At 39.6% G+C, this 22,757-nt stretch overlaps 4 protein-coding genes across 17 annotated transcripts; 3 read left to right on the forward strand and 1 right to left on the reverse strand.

Annotated features, from left to right (window-relative positions):
- LOC115726504 (5' exonuclease Apollo) lies at nucleotides 1-2,838 on the forward strand. The gene is made up of 4 exons (XM_030656407.2): nucleotides 1-271; nucleotides 359-464; nucleotides 839-1,050; nucleotides 1,532-2,838. Exons 1-4 carry the CDS (start codon nucleotides 83-85, stop codon nucleotides 2,690-2,692), a joined length of 1,668 nt encoding a protein of 555 aa, XP_030512267.1. The 5' UTR covers nucleotides 1-82; the 3' UTR covers nucleotides 2,693-2,838.
- A 1,063-nt stretch (nucleotides 2,839-3,901) lies between these two features.
- Nucleotides 3,902-6,563, forward strand: LOC115726503 (ABC transporter I family member 10). Its single transcript, XM_030656406.2, has 6 exons — nucleotides 3,902-4,083; nucleotides 4,255-4,426; nucleotides 4,505-4,591; nucleotides 5,554-5,679; nucleotides 5,752-5,874; nucleotides 6,125-6,563. Exons 1-6 carry the CDS (start codon nucleotides 4,013-4,015, stop codon nucleotides 6,332-6,334), a joined length of 789 nt encoding a protein of 262 aa, XP_030512266.1. The 5' UTR covers nucleotides 3,902-4,012; the 3' UTR covers nucleotides 6,335-6,563.
- Nucleotides 6,564-7,859: 1,296 nt separating this feature from the next.
- On the forward strand, nucleotides 7,860-16,165 carry LOC115726501 (GDP-mannose transporter GONST1). Of its 11 annotated transcripts, none has more exons than XM_048282136.1 (11): nucleotides 8,817-8,945; nucleotides 9,087-9,156; nucleotides 9,310-9,469; nucleotides 9,874-10,105; nucleotides 10,224-10,363; nucleotides 11,234-11,363; nucleotides 11,829-11,927; nucleotides 12,472-12,626; nucleotides 13,903-14,019; nucleotides 15,465-15,562; nucleotides 15,641-16,165. In XM_048282136.1, exons 4-11 carry the CDS (start codon nucleotides 9,887-9,889, stop codon nucleotides 15,691-15,693), a joined length of 1,011 nt encoding a protein of 336 aa, XP_048138093.1. In that variant the 5' UTR covers nucleotides 8,817-8,945; nucleotides 9,087-9,156; nucleotides 9,310-9,469; nucleotides 9,874-9,886; the 3' UTR covers nucleotides 15,694-16,165. The 11 variants fall into 11 exon arrangements, with proteins under 11 accessions (XP_030512265.1, XP_048138093.1, XP_048138077.1 ...); XM_048282130.1 differs by having other exon boundaries at nucleotides 8,824-8,962; nucleotides 9,072-9,156; XM_048282126.1 differs by having other exon boundaries at nucleotides 8,824-8,962; nucleotides 9,310-9,492.
- A 603-nt stretch (nucleotides 16,166-16,768) lies between these two features.
- On the reverse strand, nucleotides 16,769-22,402 carry LOC115726500 (protein DA1-related 1-like). 4 transcript variants are annotated; one of them, XM_030656397.2, is made up of 12 exons: nucleotides 22,270-22,402; nucleotides 21,742-21,897; nucleotides 21,415-21,520; nucleotides 20,274-20,469; nucleotides 19,405-19,525; nucleotides 19,214-19,297; nucleotides 18,450-18,566; nucleotides 18,110-18,322; nucleotides 17,948-18,010; nucleotides 17,713-17,831; nucleotides 17,574-17,632; nucleotides 16,769-17,399 (listed from the first exon to the last, which is right to left on the reverse strand). In XM_030656397.2, the coding sequence occupies exons 2-12, from the start codon at nucleotides 21,841-21,843 to the stop codon at nucleotides 17,077-17,079; spliced, it is 1,503 nt and encodes a 500-aa protein (XP_030512257.1). In that variant the 5' UTR covers nucleotides 21,844-21,897; nucleotides 22,270-22,402; the 3' UTR covers nucleotides 16,769-17,076. The 4 variants fall into 4 exon arrangements, with proteins under 4 accessions (XP_030512257.1, XP_030512259.2, XP_048136378.1 ...); XM_030656399.2 differs by lacking the exon at nucleotides 22,270-22,402 and adding an exon at nucleotides 22,148-22,267 and having other exon boundaries at nucleotides 21,430-21,520; XM_048280421.1 differs by lacking the exon at nucleotides 22,270-22,402 and adding an exon at nucleotides 22,056-22,262.
- Between the last annotated feature and the right edge of the window lie 355 nt (nucleotides 22,403-22,757).

Consider the following 22,757-nt stretch of genomic DNA (forward strand, 5'->3'; position numbering starts at 1 on the left):
TATCTCTCGGCGGGCAATCTCATTCAAATAGGAAGACGATCGGCAGAATCTCCATTACAGAATCGAAACTTGAAGCGAGAGAATGCCGGTGGAGATGCCCAAGGGCTTGCCGTTCTCGGTGGACACATGGACTCCCTCTTCCCTGTGGAAGCGTCACCGTTTCCTCACCCACGCTCACCGTGACCATTCCGTCGGGATCGCCTCCCCCTCCTCTCGCCCCATCTACTCCACCCGCCTCACCAAAGCCCTCGTCCTCCATCACTTCCCCCAGGTTCGTTCCCGAAATCCCTCGTGTAATCGATGTCGGTTGATTGCTGATTAGGGTTTTGTTGTCCCCGGGGGGTGTTTTCTGGTGCAGCTTGACGGTTCCTTGTTCGTCGAAATCGAGGCGGGGCAGTCCTTGGTGGTCGACGATCCGGATGGGCCTTTTGCCGTTACTGCTTTCGATGCCAATCACTGCCCCGGTACGTAATTCAGTTGCGGTTATGTTGTTGTTTATAATTTAGAACTGGGCCGCGAGTGCATGATCTTATGGCGGCGGAGGGGATTTTATGTGAACAATTTTATGAATCTCATTTTTCTGTCGATTGCCTTAGTTTTCTAGAGAAAGATGCGATAATCGCTTCCTTTATTTCATGTGTACCAGGTCAAAAGAATTGTCACGCAGAAATATTGCTTATTTCACCTCGTCTCGATGTTTTGACTTTCATCCATAATCTTTTCGTGTTCATCATTGCGTAGGACTAGGAAAGAGCTTTTTCGTTTTTCTGGTTTGGTGGATTTTAGGGATGCTATTGACATATGATCCATAGCCTGGTATTGGTCTTTTGAATGCCAGGAGCTGTAATGTTCTTGTTTGAGGGCGCCTTTGGTAACATTTTGCACACGGGAGATTGCAGATTGACTCCCAAATGCGTACTGAACTTACCGGACAAGTACATTGGGGGAAAAGGCAAGGAGCCGCAGCGTCCACTTGATTTTCTTTACTTGGATTGCACATTCGGAAAATACCGCCAAAGCATGCCAAGCAAGCATTCAGCGATACGACAGGTACAAATCAAATTAGCTGCAGTGTAGCCTCTCAGCCTCATTCCCTTGATTGAATTGCATAGCATAGTCACATCTCCATCCACATGTTTTGTGTTCATAGGGCTGGCATAGGGTCGTGAGGACGGCTTCATTTGTAGCAATAAAGATTGCTCAATTTGAGTGGGCTGCTGAGGCTTATTTATTCAAGCTAGATGGTTGGTCTACATCCTCTCATGCCAAAGCTTCAGTCAACCAACAAGCATTCTACTTTTCGACCTGCTGTACTATCATATTCTCATTATCATTGGCATAGTGATCTTCATTGCCCTGAACTCCAGTTTTGCTCATGTGTTGGCTTTTTGGATTTATCTTGATATGGGCTGCTACTTAGTAACTCACTTTGTCTTTGTGAAGTTTTGTTTGTCAAAAATGGGGAGGGATTTGAATCTCTTGGTTTAAAGTCGTGGAAAAATAACAGAAAGTATGTACATTGTTTATGCAGGTGATTGATTGTATATGGAAGCACCCTGATGCTCCAGTTGTCTACCTGACCTGCGATCTACTCGGCCAGGAGGAGATACTGGCTGAGGTATCACGGATTTTTGGGTCCAAGATCTATGTTGATAAAGCTGCCCATCCAGACTGTTTTCGTTCTCTGGCACTCACATTCCCAGAAATCCTCTCAGAAGACCCATCTTCTCGTTTCCATTTATTTGATGCCTTCCCTAGATTGTCCGAAAGGGCTAAAGCAAAACTTGACGAGGCTCGAATTAGTTTGCAGCCCGAACCCCTAATAATTCGGCCTTCATCACAATGGTATGCATGTGAAGAGGAGTATTCGCTGGCATCAATTAGACTAAGACAAAGATTCGATGAAGCAGTTAGGGACGAGTTTGGTGTTTGGCATGTCTGTTATTCTATGCACTCATCAAGGGATGAATTGGAGTGGGCCTTGCAGACTCTTGCCCCTAAGAGGGTGGTGTCAACAACACCAAACTGTTGGGCTATGGAACTGGATTATGTCAGGAGAAATTGTTTTGGCACTAATATAGCCTCAGAGGACCCTATCTGGAATCTTCTAGGCATCAACGCCAAAATTCCCAGCGACATTGACATCCCTTCTGAGTGCATGAAGTTGCCACCTTCATTATCTGAGCAAGCTCATAGTTTTGTGGACTGTGGAGGAAAATCAGCAAAACCATCCACAAATGGGAGTGAAGTTTCAGATTTATCTCCTCCGAGTAAACGGCCTTCGCTGACACTATTTGGTAGGGCCAGAATTGGTTTTGAAGGCTCTGTCCATATGCAGGAAGAGAAGAAAATTGCTTCCAGAAATGACGAGCCATTGCACATTATTTGCACCACTATTCAGCAAACTCAGCCTGAACTGTCATGCCGAGAAGATAGATATACTTTGGAGCATTGTGAGGAATCAAATGAAGATAAAGTCGAGGAAGATTTTGCTGAAGCAGTGCAGACTGATTGCAAGACTGATTCTTTTTCGTCTCTTGGGTCATCAAACAATTTCAATGAGAGTATGAGGAAGTTGTACAGATCAAAGAATGTTTCGGTGCCTCGACCTCTACCCTCCTTGATGAAATTAAATGCCAGTAGACGTGCTATTAGGAGCCTTAAAGATAAGCCGGCTTGCGTTGGCCTCTAACATGTTGGGGAGTTTTGATGAGACGGCGAATGTCTAAATGTGGACAAGAGAGCAAATGTCAGAAGAGATGCTCTGAAAGTTTGATCGTCAGTGAAGATTACAGGAATACTAGGCGTATTGAGAAAGAAATGGGCAACTTTTCCTTCAGGCACGGTTTGATATTCAATTATTTTGATCCGGTTTCTCAAACTTTCAGCTATCAAGCATTTCATTGTCAAGGGGGCAAACCATTTTTTTTTACATTCCATTCTTTCATTTAAGTGCAGATGATTGATTGTAGGATCATTGCCACAGTGGCGAGTACAGAGATGCATATTCATTTGTAATTCTTTTATAGGACATCCACATCAATCCACTGCATGAGAATATGTAAATTGAAGGAACATTGCCAGAGTGGCAAATGCGGAGATACATATTCGTTTGTTATTCTTTTATAGGACATCCATGTAAATCCATTGCATTGGCATATGTAATTGGAACACAATATTGGTGCTTATCATAAATTTTACTCCTCCGAAGCTTCTGTGTTTGCAAATCGGCTCTGAAGGATAAGGGCAAGTGGAGATCATGTAGATCTTCTTGGAATGGCCCTTCCCCTTCGAATTGTAGTTTGTGCTTAATGCCATAGATGCTCGAAAAGGGTAAAGAAGTCGAAGATCATGTAGATGTCACGAGCAGGAAGAAGTAAAAAATTACCAGTAGAGGTCTTTTGAATTGCGAAATTTTCTTCAGAAGTCGAATTCTAAAACATGTAAACAAAGTGCATTCACACAGCGCAATGAGAAGGACAACAAAGTGAATTCTACTACTGAAGAAGAAAAAAGAACCGAAAAGTTACTATCCAATTGAGGAAAATTACTTTAGTATCACATTTCCGTGATTCGTATAGTGACGTGGGTCAGAGATGTGAGAGATGTAGGCTCGAGTTAGTTTGCAGAACACAAGTAATTTTACCGTATTCACTAATTTGGGAAGAAAATATTCTGGCAAGTCAAGTCGGGAACTATTTATTTTAAAATAATTCCTCATCAAATTTTCTAGTTACTTAAGTTGTGGATCACATTAAAGCAATCCATTTTTATTGAATGGGTATTTTACTGATGATTCGAAAAATTTTAACACAAAAATGAGTTGGGGGCGAAAAGCAGCGAGAGACTAGACTTGTAATAATACCTTCTACCAGCGATAATGGAATAGACGTTTTCCGACGCGGGAGACCGTGTATGATGACTTGAGGCCTAGCGTTTGCTCGTCGGAGCTGGAAGCAAACATTTTGGGTCCAGTTCATAGCGAGTAAAGGGACTCCGCCATCAAAATGCAATGAATCTCCTCGCTCCTCTTCACTCTTCGCCCACTCATTCTTCCCTTGTCCGCTCAAATCCACTCTCCAGGTTCACACTTCTCTCTCTCTCTCTCAATGCAAAAGGCACCCGCATCACATGGGTAAATTTCTCAGCTTGGCATTTCTTCAAACAAATCATGTGCTGCGGATTCTTTTGCTTTTAGTCAAGTGGGTGTCTGTCTCGCAAGTCATGTGTGTGTTTTTCTCCGTGTTCTTGAAGGGTCAATGCTTGTGACGACATCGCCATTGAAGCTCGGAACGTGAACTTCTCTATTCCGACGAGGCAGGGGGCGTCGGCGCCCATTCTCAAGGACTGCTCCATAAGCATTCCTTCGGGGCAACTCTGGATGCTTCTTGGTCCTAATGGTTGTGGAAAGTCAACTCTTTTGAAGGTGCTTTCACTCTTTTTTTGTCTAATTGTCTGATAGTGTTATTCTTCATGCACCTAATGGGTTTAATTGTTTGTTCAGATTCTTGCTGGTATTTTGACTCCAACTAAAGGGAAGGTGTATGTCAGACGGCCCAGAAGTTTTGTTCTCCAAAATCCTGACCATCAGGTTAGCTCTTTCATTCTCAACACGTTTAAAAACTCGACAGGGTTCCGTTTGTAGCTTTATCCCGCTTTTAGTTCTGGGCTGTTGGACGCTTTTGATTGGGGAATCTTGTGTATATATGCTGGTTCTTGTAACTGTAGGGATGCTTTGTTCTTTCATATATATGGACATCGTAAGACCGGATGCCTAGCATTATTTTCTGGTTGTTGACAAGTGGACGCTGGCTAATGTATGAGAGAATTTCGGTTGGTTAGGGGTAATTCGAAGGTCGTGTTGAAGAGTTGTTTTGCATGATATCTGAGCAGGGGTGATTTGCGAATTTTGGTTGTAGACAGACTTATATGTTGGCATGGAAATGACATGAAAGTTCTGATGTGTATCTCAGGCTTAAAGGCTTGCCTCTGTAAACTATTGGCTTTGTGCACAAGTAAATGTTAAATTTGAAGTCAGAGTTGCCAACCATGTTGGTCAGTTTGTACTGAGTTTAGAGAGCACATATGTACTTCACTTCAATACTTATGTTACTAGTCGTAGTATTTTCTACCTGCCTGCTTTATATTAGTCATGATTGGCCGTCTGTGGTACTTCTGGATGAGATCTACTGGACCAAGCCAAAACCTCAAGGACCCTTAACTCTTGAAGTAAATTTTCCTTCTGAAGCTGGTAGAAATGTAGCAACTCCTTGCAGTAATTGTATGGCATGGCCTACATTCCTAGGGATGGAGCAGGTTGTGTTAAATTGGGTTCACTGCAAATTGTAAATGGTATCGATCTTGGCTAGCACCTGTTATATTGTGAACATACGTTGAGAATGCATGTGTTGCGTGCATATATGCATAGTAAGGAGGGATGAGGGTTTCATCTTAGGTTATCTTCGGGATCATCTGCTAGTCCAAAATATGCTCTGTCTGATGATACCAATAACATATGAAATACTCTGATTACCAGTGTTTTGCATGTTTCAGGTTATAATGCCGACTGTGGAAGCAGATGTTGCATTTGGCCTTGGCAAGTCCAACCTTACCCAAGAGGAAATAAGGTCCAAGGTGTTTCAAGCTTTGGATGCTGTGGGCATGTCTGACTACATGCAAGTAGGTGATAGACACTTTAAGTATATTCTGATGTTTAAGTCATAGTAGAGTTTCATGATGCTCACCTTGCAGAGACCAATTCAAACCCTCAGTGGTGGTCAAAAACAGAGGATAGCCATTGCGGGGGCCTTGGCTGAAGCATGTAAAGTTCTGTTATTAGATGAGCTCACGACATTCTTAGATGAAATGGATCAGGTATTATCCCATAGGCTTGAGTAATTGCAAAATCGAATTCTTTTTAACTAAGAAGTATGTTCTAAAATAGATCTTTTTTTCTTTTTGGTTTGGTTTAGGCTTGTTATTACATCGGGCCAAAAAGAAAAAAATTGTATTCAGTTTTATGTGTTTGAATGGGATATGTGAACTTCTTAACAGTTTTTGTCTAAATTAACTTAATATTCAGATAGGTTTGAGCCTGAACCCTTTGCTTTCCTTATCTCACTAGATTGGTGTGATCAAAGCAGTAAAAAATTCTCTAGACAAATCGGAAGAAGTTACTGCATTATGGGTGACTCATCGGCTGGAGGAGCTAGAGTATGCAGATGGTGCCATTTATATGGAAGATGGGAAAGTTGTTTCTTATGGAGATCCGGTCAGAATTACAGATTTCATCAAAGCTAAGCAAGCAGCCTATATCAATGACATAAATTGTTGACACTGCTGTTGTATGTTGATTGTTTGCATGATATCTAGAGAGGAAAGGCAACAAGAAGGATTAATGCCATCCCCTTTCTTAATGCGGGGATGTGTCTTGCTTATGTTCTAGAGTTTTATTATTATGGCCACCGTGATTGAGTTGAAAGTTTGTTTCCATGAGCAGTGCTCACAAAGCAACGAGCATAAATGCAAATTATATTTAGATCCGATACTATTTCTATGATTGATATCTATGTGCATGTACACGGTGTGTTGGAATTTCTACGACACCACTTGAGAGACTTGGGAGTTGATTGTTTCTGTTGGTATTTTACAGAAGAAAAATCCGACATGATATCCATGTTTGGTAAAAATCAGCTTCTCAGTTTTGGTTTTAAGTTGCAACTCACCCATTCATTGACCTTGCTTCCCTCCCACGCTTGGAGTGCAAATGGGTGGCCGTGGAAAGCATTCTACCATTGAACACAGATGCGACTGACAGGTCCGTTTGAGCAAGTCTTATAAGATTGCCGATGCAATCCAATGATGCTCATTTCTATGGCAGAAAGAGGTCCTTTTGGTTTCTTCTTGCTGTGGCTTTGCCTTTGGCCAGGTTTTGCAAAGTTCCCAAGTAGTCACTAGTGTTCAAATAGGCATGGAAAGGTTATACCCTACCTTCGAGTCCATCAGGATGATTCTCTCTCTCTAAACTATACAAGATAGCTGCGAGAACCAGCAGAACGTAAAGAAATTATGGAAGTAAAATCAATGAATATGAACTCTAAAACTAGCTTCTAGTTCTCAGTCCAGAAACTTGAAGGGTGCTTATGTTCCAATTACTATGCCCACAATTTCGACCCGATTCGCTCCTGGAGGTCAAACAAATTGTACTTCTCACACGGAATCATAGAACGGGTTTCTACGATATATCTTTTCGGGTGTTGCGGAAGGAAAAGTTCCCAGGAGAAAGCAAGAAGAAAGAGTTTCCATTCCATGTGCGTGCCAAAATGCTTGACACTGATCAACAATGGACGCTTAACTACCACGGTTGGTTGCTTGGCCCCAACGACATGTTCCCCATACATCTCTTACGCAAAGGTCAATGGCCCGTATCTTTCCTAGCTGATGAACTTTGACTCATTCTGCACTTTCGAGTTGGGCAAAACTGCACTAGACCTCTCAATTTGGTTCCCCCACATCTTGTGTCATTTGATTAAACAGTGGACATTGCCGAATCTAATAACAACAATCCAAAAATATTTAATATACTCAAATTTCAAATATTTCGATTTGCAAAGTGTTTTGATTACACGTTGCACGGAAAATATGACGCACGGAAGAAAATTACAAACTTCTTAATAATCGCGGGGGGCCAATTCTTTCGGCGAAATCTTGTCGGAAAAAATTGAAGAGCATTTCGAAATTTAGACGGAAAATCGCCAGCTAATTCTTTTTTTTTTAATCGCCAGACAATTCAACTTTGGCAAAAAAGAAAGAAGAAAGTGTGCTTGAGAGCTTCAAAAAGAGTTGACCAACGTGGGTCAAACATGGAGGATCTGCAAACTGTAGGGGAGCCTCCATTTTCACTCAATCAAAAAGCTTCACTCTTCCTCTTCCCCCTTCTTTATTTTCTTTTGAATGGTCAACGCGCCAAGTTGTTTGGACTCTCTTCTCTCTCTCTCTCTCTCTCTCCCCCCACAAGGTCGTCTGTTTTAATACATCGCAGGCTCGACGAATCGGAAAGGGAAAAGCTCTAGTTTTTTGCAGTCTCTTTTCTTCGGATTCTGCGGAATTCGTTTAGCTCGAGGAAGACACCGCGATTTCCAGCTCGTCTTCAACCCCGATCTTCCATTCGGGAGAGCGCAATCTGTCTCATTGACGGGGACAATTACGAATCGGAAGGTTTTGTTCGGTTTTTTTTTTTCGCGTTCTTCGTTTTTGTGTTTTCTTCGGGCAATAGGGTTGATCAGTGGGCAATGAGTTTGCTTTCTCTGTCTGTCTCTCCCTCTGTCGTGATTATTTGCTTCGTTAATCTATGAGGTTAATCACCTGCTCCGACTACTTCCCCGACTATTAAGTACGCGAGTTGCTGGCGCTTTTTTTTTTTTTTTTTTTTGGGGGGGGTTGGTGAGTTGATGAAGTCGGCAATTTTGATTTAACTTGTTAATTTGGAAGGATTTGCATAAGCTGCGGGATTTGCTCTTTTTGTATCGGTAGCTGATTTTCATGTTGTGGCTCATATTAGTAGTATGGTCAGTTCAATCTTCTTGGGTTAGAGGAACCTCGATCATGCTCGGAAGCACTTCTTCAATTATAGATTGATGAAAGTTAGTAATTGGAACGATATTGGGATGTCTTATGTTCTGAATTCCAGTTAAAACTATCTTATTGTGAGAGAATGGCACTAGTGATTTCGGTTCGAATGTTTTTTTGTGCAAAAATTAGTCACTTCATGAGTAATTTTTGAATGCTGTAGACACCTTATGACTTGAACCTTCATCTTTTGGTGCTCCAGCAGATTCTTTGATCATACATGTGAGAGGGAATCATCAGAGGATATTGGTGCCAAAAAGGGGTTTTGCGCTGCAAATTCCCTGACTCCAACAGAGATCTAGGTTAGGACAGTTCCGGTGAGACTTGGTGACGGGTGCGCTATCGGTACTGCAATACCTGAACTTCCACGTCACATTATTTGCTTTTCTTATTTACAATACCTTTATTGAGCCACAGTTTACAGTTGATACTTGACTTTTAAGAATTTAGTTCTTCAGACATTGATAGAAGAAGGCACTTGGTTTTACTTGTAAGAAGAGGTGACCACTCGAAGTCACTGCTGTTGTGGTCATTTATCAGCTTATTGTTTCTTGTCCTTGTCTGTTCTCCTTTTGATTTGTTCCTTGATTGTGTAAATTAGAGTGTATCCTTTCATGTTTTCCTTTTTTCGCGCTCATGCCTGAAACACTAAGGTGTATTAGTTTGTGGTTATGCTTCCAGACCGTTGGTGGTGTGTAAGTGAAAATGAGCAATTAGCCAACTTGAGTGATGCAACTGCAGTGCGTAATGTGCACTGTGGAAGGAGAAAAACACCACAAATGAAGAAAAACAGAATCAGGTGAAACCCATGAACCAAATTGGATGTGAACAGGTTTAATTGGTCAGTAGCATCCTTTTCTCAATGTCGGTTCCCGCTTTCAGAATTTATAATTCCCTACCCAAAAGATTTGGTTCGATGTGGTTCACAATGTAGAGTTGGATTGAACCAGACAATCCACACCCCCAGGTGTGACCCCATGCCTCAAACTTATTTTTCACCTTTAGGTTCTCCAGTTTTTGGCCTCTATCCACCTGGGGTTCCTAACCATCTTGGAACTTATTTAATTATGCGGGAGTCATAGGCTTCCCTGCTCCTTCCTAATCTGATTTCTCCCATCGCGTTGAAGTGTCAATGTATTGCGACTGTAATGTGTATCTTACCTTTTCCTTCCTCTCTTCTAAGTTTTATCTTCCTGGCTATTACTCCTTATTATGCATCGACACCCTGTATGTTGTTTACTGCAGATTATCACATACAATGAAACCTTTGGAAAATGGAGAATCTGATTTGGAAGGTGGAAGGTTTGGAAAAGACAGAGAAAGGGCGACGAGAACTGGAAGGACATTTAAAGTGCACAACCAGGCCTTGTTATCTGGGCTTGCATATTGCATATCATCCTGCAGCATGATCCTGGTCAACAAGTTTGTACTTTCCAGCTATGATTTCAATGCAGGCATATCCTTGATGCTATACCAGGTGGTTTTCTTGCTGTATTAGTTTTGTTTACAATACTGTCCCATGTTAGGATATGTGCTGAATAGCTAATGGCTTTATATTATTTCTGACGTAGCACATGACTCTCTTTGGATTGCAGAATCTTATCTCAGTTATCATTGTGTCTACATTGAGCATTTTCGGTGTGATATCAACAGAACCGCTGACGGTCAAATTGATTAAGGTCTGGTTGCCTGTGAACGTCATATTTGTTGGAATGCTCATTACAAGCATGTTTAGGTATGTTGATTTTTTTTTCCAGGAAATTATAATCTTTCACTGCTTGGCATTGGCCTACTTTTTGATGTTCTTGTCTTTTCTGAATTTGGAAGTCTCCTCGCATGCATATATTTCGTAGTCATTCAACCGGTTAAGATTACATTTCTTGCCTAGAATTAATTGGATACAGCTTTGTAGGAAGTTGGAATAATCTTCTGCATACCTGTGGAAGCATAGCAAATTGGTTGTGGTCTGTCTGTTTTTACTGTTCTACAGGCAGGGCCAAATTAAATTGCTGTTCATGGTTGAAATTTTCCTTTCACCATCTTTGTCTCTGATGTTTTCCATCACCATCCTTATCAAGAGGTGTAATAATTAGTTAAATCTCCAATGTCTACATCTCTTATGACGTTTTTCAATGTAATAAACTTGAAAGTGCGAAATTACTTAATCCGATGCCCATATGAGCTTTTCAATAGTCTCTACTCAGTATTCTATTCTCTGGGTTAAACGCTGCTATCAGTATTCTCTAGATGTACCTTGTGTCCACCTCGTGTGGTCCACCACCTAATCTTTGATAAAAATATGTCAATATACATTAAACTTGTTTGTAATTTGAAAAAGATTGGCGTTATATTTCATTTCAAGGCACGGAACAGATGTCCTTCTTGGGGCTTGACGAATTTATGTATTTTTCTCGTGAGTGTCCCTTTTATTTCCTGTCTTTCGCCCCCAAATTGCTGTCACATGGTTGTGATTCAAAACCATCTTTTTACTGCCAAATGTCTTCATTAACTTTCCCTCTCTATGACCACAAAATTTCATCCATAAGATTCTATCAATTTTTTTCAATGAGTCAATTAAATTGACTTATCTTTGTTGTTTCTGCAGCTTGAAGTACATTAATGTTGCCATGGTTACTGTCCTGAAGAATGTTACGAATGTGATTACAGCTATTGGGGAGATGTACCTTTTTAATAAGCATCACGATAATAGAGTTTGGGCTGCCTTGTTCTTGATGGTATGTTTCTGACTTTTCATTTCATTGCATGAGGACCAAGATCTGGATTGACAATTTCCAGTTAAATAGAAAGTTTATAGTTGCATAACAAATGTATAGAAGCTAAAAATTGGTTCACCTGATGGAAGCATTGACCCATGTTGCCGAGTTGTTGTTTACAAATGTAGCAAGCATTATTCTGGTGTATTGAATCTTCTGTTAAGTCCATGGGAGAATGTGGATGTCCATGCATCTTCTATTGGCAAACTGATCTGTGAGGCGCTTAATTATTAATTGCATTGTTATGGCTGCATACCCTTACTGCTGGTTCTTCTGCACTTTAAATTTCCATCGGTAGTCTTTGCAGAAAGGTTAGCTCTCCTGCATGATTATGCTTCATTTTCCTCTTTCTGATGGATTACTACTTTAGGAATTTTCTTGAATTCGGAAATGAATGACTACTGAAAGTTTTGATTGATTTGGTAGATCATTTCAGCAATTTCTGGGGGGATTACCGATTTATCTTTCCATGCAATTGGCTATGCATGGCAGATTGCTAATTGTTTCTTAACAGCGTCATATTCGGTGAGTATGCTCAAGGTTCCTTATTGTCATGTGGAAGTTTCAATTACCTATTTTTAGAAGTTAGACATAGAGTGTAGAATTTCCATTGATAATATAATGAGAACTATTGAGACTCAGATAAACTTTGCAAGTTTCAAATGCAATCTGCAAATGTACTTCTCCCCAGTTATTCCAAATCAGAACTGCTATGGGTGTCCCTTCTAGTACTCTTAAAGATTTGCCAAATACTTACACAAACTGCTTAAGCAACCCTCCCAAACAGGTGGGCCGTCTCTAGATGAACAGATGAAATTGCATATTTTGCACATAAATTAGCCAGATGATAATTTGGTCTTAAGTTGGCTGCAAGTGCAATGAAGTGTGCATACTGCCACTTTTCTATTATTGTTCCCAGTGGTTGTTAAAACTACACAAGCTTATCCTGAATGGGTTATGGGATCTGTCATCCTTTTCCCTCACCAAGCTCTTCTACTCATTTAAGTTGCCAATTGAAATTGAACTGGTGTGCATCCATTTATCTATGAACTTGTTTTTTCTAATGCAGCTAACCCTACGTAGAGTCATGGATACGGCAAAGCAAGTCACAAAATCTGGAAATTTGAATGAGTTCTCTATGGTCCTTCTAAACAATACCCTCTCTTTGCCCCTTGGAGTTATTCTTATATGTGTTTTCAATGAGGTGGACTACCTGATTAAAACGTGAGTTTTCTCTTTCTTCATTTCATGATTATTTATTTGCCCCATGATCTTGTTAAAATTATTATACATTGTTTTATATATTGTTGATATGTTTGTTAAATCTTCTGCTGATTGGTGACGGACTTTAAGCTTATACCTTGGTTCTCCTTTAGTTTATTTGGCGCCTTCAACCTGTTGGCAATTTATTTATCCTTGACCATTAGCTGGAATCTCATGTGGCCATGAGTTGTTTTTTTTTTTTTGTCCTAATTTTTCTCTTTGACGGCTGAATATGTTCTTTTGACAATGTGTAATGTTGACATTCATATTAACCCAGTGAATTCCTGTCACTTGTGATTGTAAGTAAGATGAGGATGTCTTGTCTAACTAGGAAGTATGGACACTCTCCGGGGGCCTCCGCGTTGGTGTCGGATGTGTGTAAGACACCGGCACACGTCCGACATGCGACCAGCATATAGTCAACAGGTGTCGGACATCCGACAAGTGGCTAACGTTTCGGGCACGTTAGTGACATGCGAGTTCAGCATCCCGACATGCCATTCCGAGACGACGGAGTCAATTTTAAACATTTTCAATAACTTAGGGGTCAAAATGTAAATCTATCATAAATATATATACTTAAATTATATGCCCAGTCACTCCAAAATTAATATATCTAGTTAGCCCCAAAAAAATCTAATTGTGACTCCCTAACATAAAAAGGGAAGGAGAAGAAGAATTAAGAAAAAATGTGGATTTTTTTTTTCAACTTATTGTTAAATGTTAAATTTAATGGTGGAGTGTTAATTGCTTTTTTTTTTTTGCCCCCTCCAAGTTTTATGGATTATTGGAATGACACGTACTTGAATTTGTCAATTCGAAACAATGAACGATATTAACAAATGGTTGATTAATGTTTTTGGTTTAAATTCATTCTAAGCTCTTTTTTGTTAATGGATTTGAATCAAATTAATTTGATTGAAATAATCATAAAAGTGATAATTTATCATGTATATATAAACATTTTTATAGAACGTGTCCCAACGTTCTCTAGTTTTTGAGAAATGACGTGACATGTCACGTCGCTTGTCGCGTGTCGGTGTTGGTGCTACTTTGCTGTCTAATATGAAGAAACAATGTTTTCATGATCTTGCTGTTTGTATTGATTACAACATGTTATTAAGCTTCTAATTCTTTTCTTGTCAAGAATACGTGCTTGCGTGATAGGTGCAATATGTAGTTTTAAAACGGATATAGTTAAGCTTACGATATTTTCTCTGTATATTTGTAATTGCAGGCCTCTTTTAAGGTTACCAACCTTTTGGTTGGTGATGACATTTAGTGGGATTCTTGGGTTGGCTATAAGCTTTACTTCTATGTGGTTTCTTCATCAAACTGGGGCCACCACGTACAGGTTTGAACATCAAGTTTGCTCTGTCTGATATCAATACAATATTCAATCTTAGAGTTTTTTGGACAGTGATTACTGCTTGTTGTGGTTTACTAAAGAAATCCTGTTTTTGGCCAATAAATAGACTTTAAAAAGCTAGTGGTCGACCTTAAAGAAAAAAAAACAGCTAGTGGTCAAACTGTGGTTTTTTGACCACAGGACTGTGGGTGTGACTTCCTGTTAGTTGAGCCCTAATTGCGCCCCGAAGGGTGACTAAGAAAATTTCTACTCCATGGCTTTGGGAAGAAATTAAAAAAGAAGATGAACCCTAAGTACATGTTGACTATAGGAATTTTTGCTCTTATGTTAACATTTTTAATTATTTTTTCGAAGTCATTTTTAGTTTAAAACCCGAGTCCTAGTTGGCAAATTTTACAGCTAAAGAGTATCTTGCAACTCAAGTCTGTGTGAATTCTCATGTCAGTAAAAGTCTGCTGCTTCTTGCATCTTTTGTTTCACGTGTACTTCTATCAGGTTTAGTTCTTCTTGGAACATTATACTATGTGGAACATTATACTAGTGTCACTTGGCTTGTATGTTGTGTTTCTAATTAAATGCCCTTACTATCTTGTGGGCTTGGAAGCTGAACAAAACAATATTTCCAAATATATTGATCTGAATTTAATTCTCTGGATGCTTACATCTTGTTGCATGTAATTATGTTAGGTTGATGTTGGAGATATTTTGCTCTCTTACACTTTTAGTTATGCTTGATATTTATAGGTTAAATTTTTTTGCCAACTTGAACGTACCTTCTATACTTGATGATTATCTAAAATCATTTACAGTGCCAAAATATCATAAGTTCTTTTGTCGATTTCAGGTTTTTCTTCTTAAAAGGTTGTGTATTTCCCAAGTTGCATGATCAAATAATATCAAACACTAACACCTATAACTAAGTTTGGAATACTTGGATGATGGCCTAAGTTTCTATTTTTCATTGAGTTGTGCAGTCCTCATTGCTGTTTAGCACCAAAAAATGATTTGGTTTTAGCAATTTATACAGAGGCAAGCTTTGGTGCATTTTTATGTACATGGAATAAAAGAGAGGGAAGATGTAGGATTTGTGAATTACCAACATCATACTTTTGTTACTGGCCAACTATTTAACTGAAGATTTGCGAAGTCTAATAGGAAATGGTCCTATCTTTTATTTGCTTTTTCTCTACTCAAACGATCCCCCTCTCTCCCTTCTTGATCGTAATTATCAAAAGATCCGAAACCTAAAAATTGTCCTTCTTGGTCTTGACCCATGAAAGAGTTGAATATGTGAGTAGAAGATAGTTAATTTTTTGCAATATGACTTTCGAAGGGGCATATTAATGTGATAAGATGGACTTCAAGGTAAAACGGATTTTGTTCATGTAAACGATATGTGGATGATCTCTCATACCAGATGCCATATGCAGCCTTGTAGGTTCATTGAATAAGATCCCATTGTCTATTGCTGGCATCTTCCTATTCAAAGTACCGACTAGTTTGGAAAACTCTGCAAGCATCCTCTTTGGTAAATTTTCTTCCTCTAGTTTTCACTATACCAGGCACAGCCTCAGAATAGCATGTCACGTGGTATTATGACTCGCAGGTCTTTTGGCTGGAGTAATTTTTGCCAGAGCCAAAATTCGAGAGAGATCATAATTCCAAGTTGTTAATCAAGCATTTGTTGCGTGGCTATTCTACGTTTTGCGCACATCCAAGATCATCATCACGGCTTTACATTTTGGTGAGAGGGAAATCAACGACGCTGCACTGCTCATCAGCTCGATATCTTCCTGTGCTGGGGCTTTGTGCTCTACTTCTCTTTGATTGAAAGAGGAGTTTTGTGGGCTTGGTCAGTCGGGATCTTCTCTGTTGTATTCTGAAAGAGGTTACTCACTAATTGTAACATAGATCTCTATTGTGTTGCTTGGGAATGACTTTCATCTTGGCTGTATTGATGAAAGAGAGTGACTTGGCTAGCAATAGCTCTGTAGCGCGAAGCAGACTCCGCTTTGTACATCTTTGGAACAATTCTTTCTGCTGTTTAGTGGAACTTATTTGTAGAAACCGCTCAACAGAGAGAAATGGAAGTATGACATGATTGATATTAATTTCTTTAGCTTGTTCTGCAGATTTAATGTCTTGTGTCGATAATTATGGATGCCATGACATTTACAGCGAGCATTATGATTGGAGGTGTAGTGTATTTTGTATGCAAACTAGAAGGCCCGAACAAACTGCTGGTTCCATTAGAGTTCATACGGCAAATGATCACCTGAAATTTTGATCCTTAGTCCTGTTGTACTCCCAACGCAAACGAAGCTTTGATGTTTGTTGTTTGGGCAATCTACTACATCTGCAGATTACCATATGCCTACTTACAAGAGTATGAAGGCTGAGGCCAACTGGCCATCAGCTCAGCTTAGGATGAAAATATTATGCAGACGGTAGTTTTGGCTTGGTCTTATCAGTTTGTGGTAGTAGAAGAAGCAGTGATGCTCTCTGGTCACCGGTTATTTGTTAAGGTTAGCAGTTATTGGTTGAAGCGTGCGGATGCGGAAGTTTAGCTGCCCGTAATCCTTAAATCTCTTAATCGTGGGTAGGTACTGAAGCTTGATTTTTCACTCCTTCAGTGCCAACATTGGCAGAACAGACATTGCAATGGCATAGTGATTCATCATAAACTGATTTATGCCAACCGAACTGCTTGAACAGAAGCTAATTCCTGATGAGCTGATGCAGCAACTCTGCAAGATTGAGATACACTGGCATCGCAATCAGTTTCTCATGATGAACCCAACATTACACTTAGCTGAAAAATCGTACAAAGCATGTACATACGCACTTCTCCGACACCTTTACTGTTACTCGAGAAAATAAAACACAATATCTTGTTATACCTCTGGGTCTGACATATGCTATATAAACGTCAAGTGAATTTGATGGCTAATGCATTCATAAGTTCTACTTATGCTCTTGCTCATGCCATATCAAGTCACTAACCACTGAAAATTGAAGTTCCACAGACGGCCACTTCTTAGATCACAGTGGATAGGTCCCCGTTAGACGAATGTGATCAAGAGTTTTCCTAAGGCCATGCCTCTCCATTGCCTCGTTTCCTAACCTAAATCCCTCTCCATAGGCCTTTGAAACATCAGTCCTTATTTGATGCTTAAAAAACTTGCCAAGTTCTATCTCCAAGTCTGACCATTTTCCCTTCTTTGATGTTGATGAAGATGATGATGATGGCGATGAGGATGACGAAATATCATTTGCAGAGCTTGATTCGATCTCAGAATTCAACCACATATGAGCCAGAACTTGACAAATGCCTTCTTCAACCTCTGGACTAAGGTTAGGATAACCTGAAAATTATTGACGTTAGTTCTGTCCCTCTAAAATTCCCACAGGAAAAGGAAAAGCAAATGCAATATTGACTTGTCTTGAGTTATGCTTAAATCTCTGTACATCCTTATCAGATATGCTGTTCCTATTAAACTAAAAAACATAGAAGATATCACAGGCCAAAAAAGAAGAACCTTCAAGTCGAAGCCAAGCATGCATCATCTCATGAGCAAGGATTGACCCTGTCAACAGCCTGTTTTCCCGAGAATAATCAGCATGGTGCAATGTTCATACAGAAGAAAAACTGAGATTGGCTGCAAAACTTCACATTACCTAGGGAGACCATACAAAATGAGGATTGCAGTCACGTCGCATGAACGAACCAGCTTGTAAGGTTCAGTTATCATATCAATAAATTGGTTGCCTGCTCCAATTCTTGCCCTTCTCATAACCTGGTGAATTATTGAAAAGCGACTCTGAAATCTTTTTGTTTTTCGTCAAATAAAGTCACAACGTACATATTTGATGATAGCCCAATCTAGCAACTATGAGCAAGAGCTTTTCTTACAGTGGGAACACTCCGTCCTTCGGATAAGCATAGTCCTCGAGTTTCAGACGAGTGATGATGTCCCTTAACAAGTTTCAAATGAGTATAAAACCAAAAAAGACGAAATAAAATGTTGATAGTTGGGACCATATTGACCTAGCTAAGACTTGCAGAAGTACTTACATTGGTTCCTCCTTCCATAGCTTCGTTCAGCGCTTGTCTTTCAACCAAGAGTAGAGGAATCTGTTGGTCCACTTTCATATTCATGCTTTTATAGAATCCTTGTATTTCGAGATAAAGAGGTTGACACTCATCGGTATCCATAATCGCAGATTCTAGACACTCTAGACATAGCTTTCGACCATCATCAAGCGACAAGTACCTCGTGTCTCTTGGCTACACAGAAATAACGTTCTTTCATCAGCAATGATGCGGGGAAAATGAGAACAGCGCTATAGTCACGAGTAAATGTCCTACAGTTCTACCAGCAAGCAAAGCAGGATGTTTATGAGCGGGAACTCACTTCCATCCTCTCACAGCTAGAACATCTTGGAGTCCCATCTCGCTCGTGTGCTTGGCAAAAAATTTGCATCCAGAAAGGATGAGCTGCGTACTCGATTCCGTTTGCGTTTATTGGCAGCTATGTGCAGCAAAAGAAGCAGGCCATATAAAGGACAGACAACATTTCATTCTAGAAGTAGCAATTTTATGACAGAAAGAAAGTTTCATCGTAGATTTGCCAGTATAGCATTTGTATTACGTGAATATTGAAAGAATCTGACTTATCAACTAGATCATCAACCAAACAGAAGATGGCTTTCAGTCTGCTTGATGTTTGGCGTTTCTTTAACTTTTGGTACGGTAATGGGGTGTTTCCTTTGCCCTGCAGCGTCGTTAACTAAGTATTGCAATCTCGGGTGTAAATCAATTTATTCTGGAGTGAATATGAGTTTCCCCACATGACTTTTACTCAGGATTATTAGTTGAGGTAAACATCCGCATAGAAAAGCTACATCGAGGAAAGCTCCAAGAATACCCTGCACTGCTTCTTGAATTAGTTTTAACTGTTATGGTTTTCACTTCTTTTCCTTCTTACGTCTTGCAAAACAGGAAAGACTTCCAAAAAGTATTCTCAAGCACCCTTTAAGTCGATTTCCTTTTATCTTTTTATCAAAGTCAAAACCTGTCAGACTGTCTTACACTTTTCGTAGCTCGGGATTTTCACTTGATAATCCTTTCTAAACAACCTTTTGATACGGCACCCAAGTTCAATGAGAAAGCACTTACGTAATTCTTGCAAACTTCACATCTCAGATAATGGTGGTCTCTGAAGCATGTTTCATGGTAGGGGTGTTCCCCGGACACTGAAAACTACAAGATCAATCTTTCGTTATATGTTATGTACTGTGGAAACTAATGTAGTTGAAAAACTCATAGGCCAAACCTCAATCAGAAGTTAAGTGAACACAAAAGTTTACCTCAAGCTCAGCAATTGCAAGACCACATGCGTGGCAGCAAAAGCATTTCTGATGCCAATCAGCACCCATGCAAGTCAGGAAATCTCCAAGACCAATCTGACTCTTGCAGCCTGCACAGATTCTGAATGATTGATGTTGTAAGTTAACTCGATTGCGAAATAAGTCCATCTAACAAAAGAGTAGTGTTACACCAATCATGCATTCTCTGCCAGCAGAGCTGCTGAGAACTTGCGGTAACGGCAAGTTGATATGCAGATAATTTCTCAAAGAAATTGCTTCAGTATGAAAGTAGAACTGACATAGGATCAGATAGCCATATTTTGTCTTGAGATTCAACATATCTCAACACCTATTCCAGCAACTTGTGCTTCACGTTACTATATTTGAAATTAACAAACAGATTCTTCAGCCCCATAAATAGGAACTGGATTTATCAGCCACATTTTTATTGCCTCCGTACCGATTGGAAAACTCAGCACCTTGACATACACAAGTTAATGTCATAATCTCTCTACTCTATGCCTGACCTTTTACATCTACATAAAATATCAGCTTCATCACATTTCCATTCATTATCAAAACTTATCTCCAACTACACATTAAATCAAAGGAAAAGAGAGGTTACAGAGGAATCCTACATCTTCAAGTCAGTATCAAAGCTAAAGCCACTCTATTTCACAAACTTCTACCTTCCATCTCAAGACTTGAACATTGCATTATCTCATATCCTTTTTGATATCTCAGGAATAAGATAAGCATTTTAAGCGTTGAAAAAATTAGATGGTAGAAACCTCTCAAAATGAAAGATGGAAATTGGATTGACATGTCAGAGATAACCTGAGACGAGAAAGCTCAACAGCTGAATATACCTTGAGCCTGAAGATGAAGCTGGATGAAGTTGAAGTGAATTTCCATTGCCGTTTTTAGATCGATCTTCTACATATAAACTGTTTTGGACAGCTATGGCCAGTAGTTCATCCTCCACCAACTGAGCTTTAGCACGAAGTTTTTCTATTTCCAGCAGGGCATTAGAAGCTTGTGTGTATTTGGATTGATATTCATCATCTAGAAAAAGGTTTTACAGACAAATTATGGAATCACTCAATTATCTATGTAAACTTTCTTTACTGATAAGTAAGAAATTAATCTTGCAACAAACACAATAGAAGGGGGACTAATGCAGCATACAAGCCCTCACAGAAAACTACTAGCAAGGAATCCCCCAATAACAAAGAGATTTGTGAGTGCTAAAACAAACGGCAAGTTCACTTTCTGTTGACAATCTAAATCTCACGTCACGTTTGGTAGCATGAGTAATCTCACAGACTGAATAGCTATGTGATATATGGATCCTATGATCCCTAGCTTTCAGTGTATGATAGTGACAGATCTTGCAAGCTGGCTTAGGCAATGTACAACCAGGGGTTTTGCCTTTAAAAAGAGCTGACGACCACTCCAATTCCTCTTCCCACCAGTCAGGCATTCTCGAAAAAATGCATGTAACCGTAGGAGATGCCCATAGAGCTTTAGAGAAAGAGCATTCGATAAGTAGATGGTCCCTTGTCACTGTATAAATTGCTTAACTGAAGCATTGATGCCCATAAAAGACAAATCATGGGAACCACTCAATTATTTATGTAGACTTTAAACATGTAATTTCTACACACATAATGAAGTACAATGGAAGCAGAAAAGAGAAGCATGAATTGGTTATGGTGCAAAAAGGAGAACAGATTCAACGATCTGCAATTCCAACGCCAGAAACACTAATAGCCTAAAAGTGCTCTTGATGAGTGGAAGTCTCTTCAACATAGAAGATACTAAGAAGAAATGAAATGGAGAGTAGGAACAAGGCTTGAAGACATTCTTTTGCGTATGCTTCAGTACTTTTGCTCCTAAGTCATCTCACTCTTGACAGATCAATGACACAGCCATCACACATTCACCACATTATTGAAGAGATTACAACCTGTGTGATCATTCCATTGAATGGTCATTGTAAATGCTTACAGTTTGGTGATGTACCAATGAAATTTCCTCCTTTCTGATCTTCTTCTGAAAGTGAAAGGGCAGTTGCATAATCTATATCCTCCCTCTCATAGTCTGTTAACTCATCCTGCATACCAGTTCTCAACGAAGTAAATGTGACGAGAAGGTACCTTCAAGTAGAATTAAGGACAAAATCCACAAGCTAATGAGAGTTTTGCGATATTCCCTCTCTTTGGAAAAACCGCTTCCAATCAATAATATGACTGAATCATTTCCCATGGGTTATTGAAATTGACGATTTCCAACTAGAGTTAAAATACAAGAAAAATCTAGAACAACCATTTATACCGCAGAAATTTGTTGACTTTCCGAGAATCCGTCAGCATCAATGTTCTGCTGATATCGTCCCCCATGGCCGCGACCTTCAAGTGTCCGGGAGAACCTCTCCATGAAGCAAAACGTTGCTAGCCAATAACAGCAGGCACTTAAAGTAAAGGCCAGCAGCTGAGAAGACAAAATCTTCAAGTGTTTTGGGTGAACCGGAGCACAAACATGTTACAGTAACAGAGGAATGTTAAAGCAGCCTCAATGTCCCAAAATAACTCATAATGCAGCGGATCATGTGCTAGACAGAAAGAACAGAGTGTATCTCAGAAACCCACCACCGATCAAACATGAAACCTTCAGAAACAGAGGAATCTGAAAAAAGGAAGTGGAGAAAAACAGAAGCAAAGACAATAATAAAGTCACGAGCCTGAGATGCAATAACTATTAAACTCAGCGTGAATCCAAACCAAACGTGCTGACATTCATAGAAATGATCAAAGATCAATAAGCTGGTGACCCTGTATGTCAGTATGTTATGTACGTACATAACTTGATCAGTCAACAGAAGAAGTGAAGCTCGTTTGGGAGGAAAGCTAAGAGCAACTTGACTTGAGCGTGGACTCCTCAGTGTCCTCACGCTTTCTTCTTTTGTGAAAAAGCAGGTCTTCACCTTCTAACCTGTTTCCCCCATGTAACCACAGAATACCGGTCAAAAGCTAATGAGTTTGTCGTTTCCGAACTCACTAACATTACTTGCTAAGCATTTGCACTTATATCTCTCTATTTGTTCATCTCTTTACTCAAGATATTACATGATAAAAGCAAATTTATTGAAGATTTCAACTTCAAAATTTTACCGATAAATTCCGTTAAAAGTCCCCCCCTTCTTTTTCTTTTTTTGTAATTACTAAGCGAGTCATAATCGGGTCATATTAAAAGGGTGTGAAAAATTCTACTCGCAAGGAAGTGGCATCCGAATCATGATTTCTTATCTTTCTTTAACAAGTTAAAAACTCTTCCTCTTTTACATGAACTTT

Source organism: Rhodamnia argentea, chromosome 1 (assembly GCF_020921035.1).
Source record: "Rhodamnia argentea isolate NSW1041297 chromosome 1, ASM2092103v1, whole genome shotgun sequence".
In the NCBI taxonomy this organism is placed as follows: domain Eukaryota; kingdom Viridiplantae; phylum Streptophyta; class Magnoliopsida; order Myrtales; family Myrtaceae; genus Rhodamnia; species Rhodamnia argentea.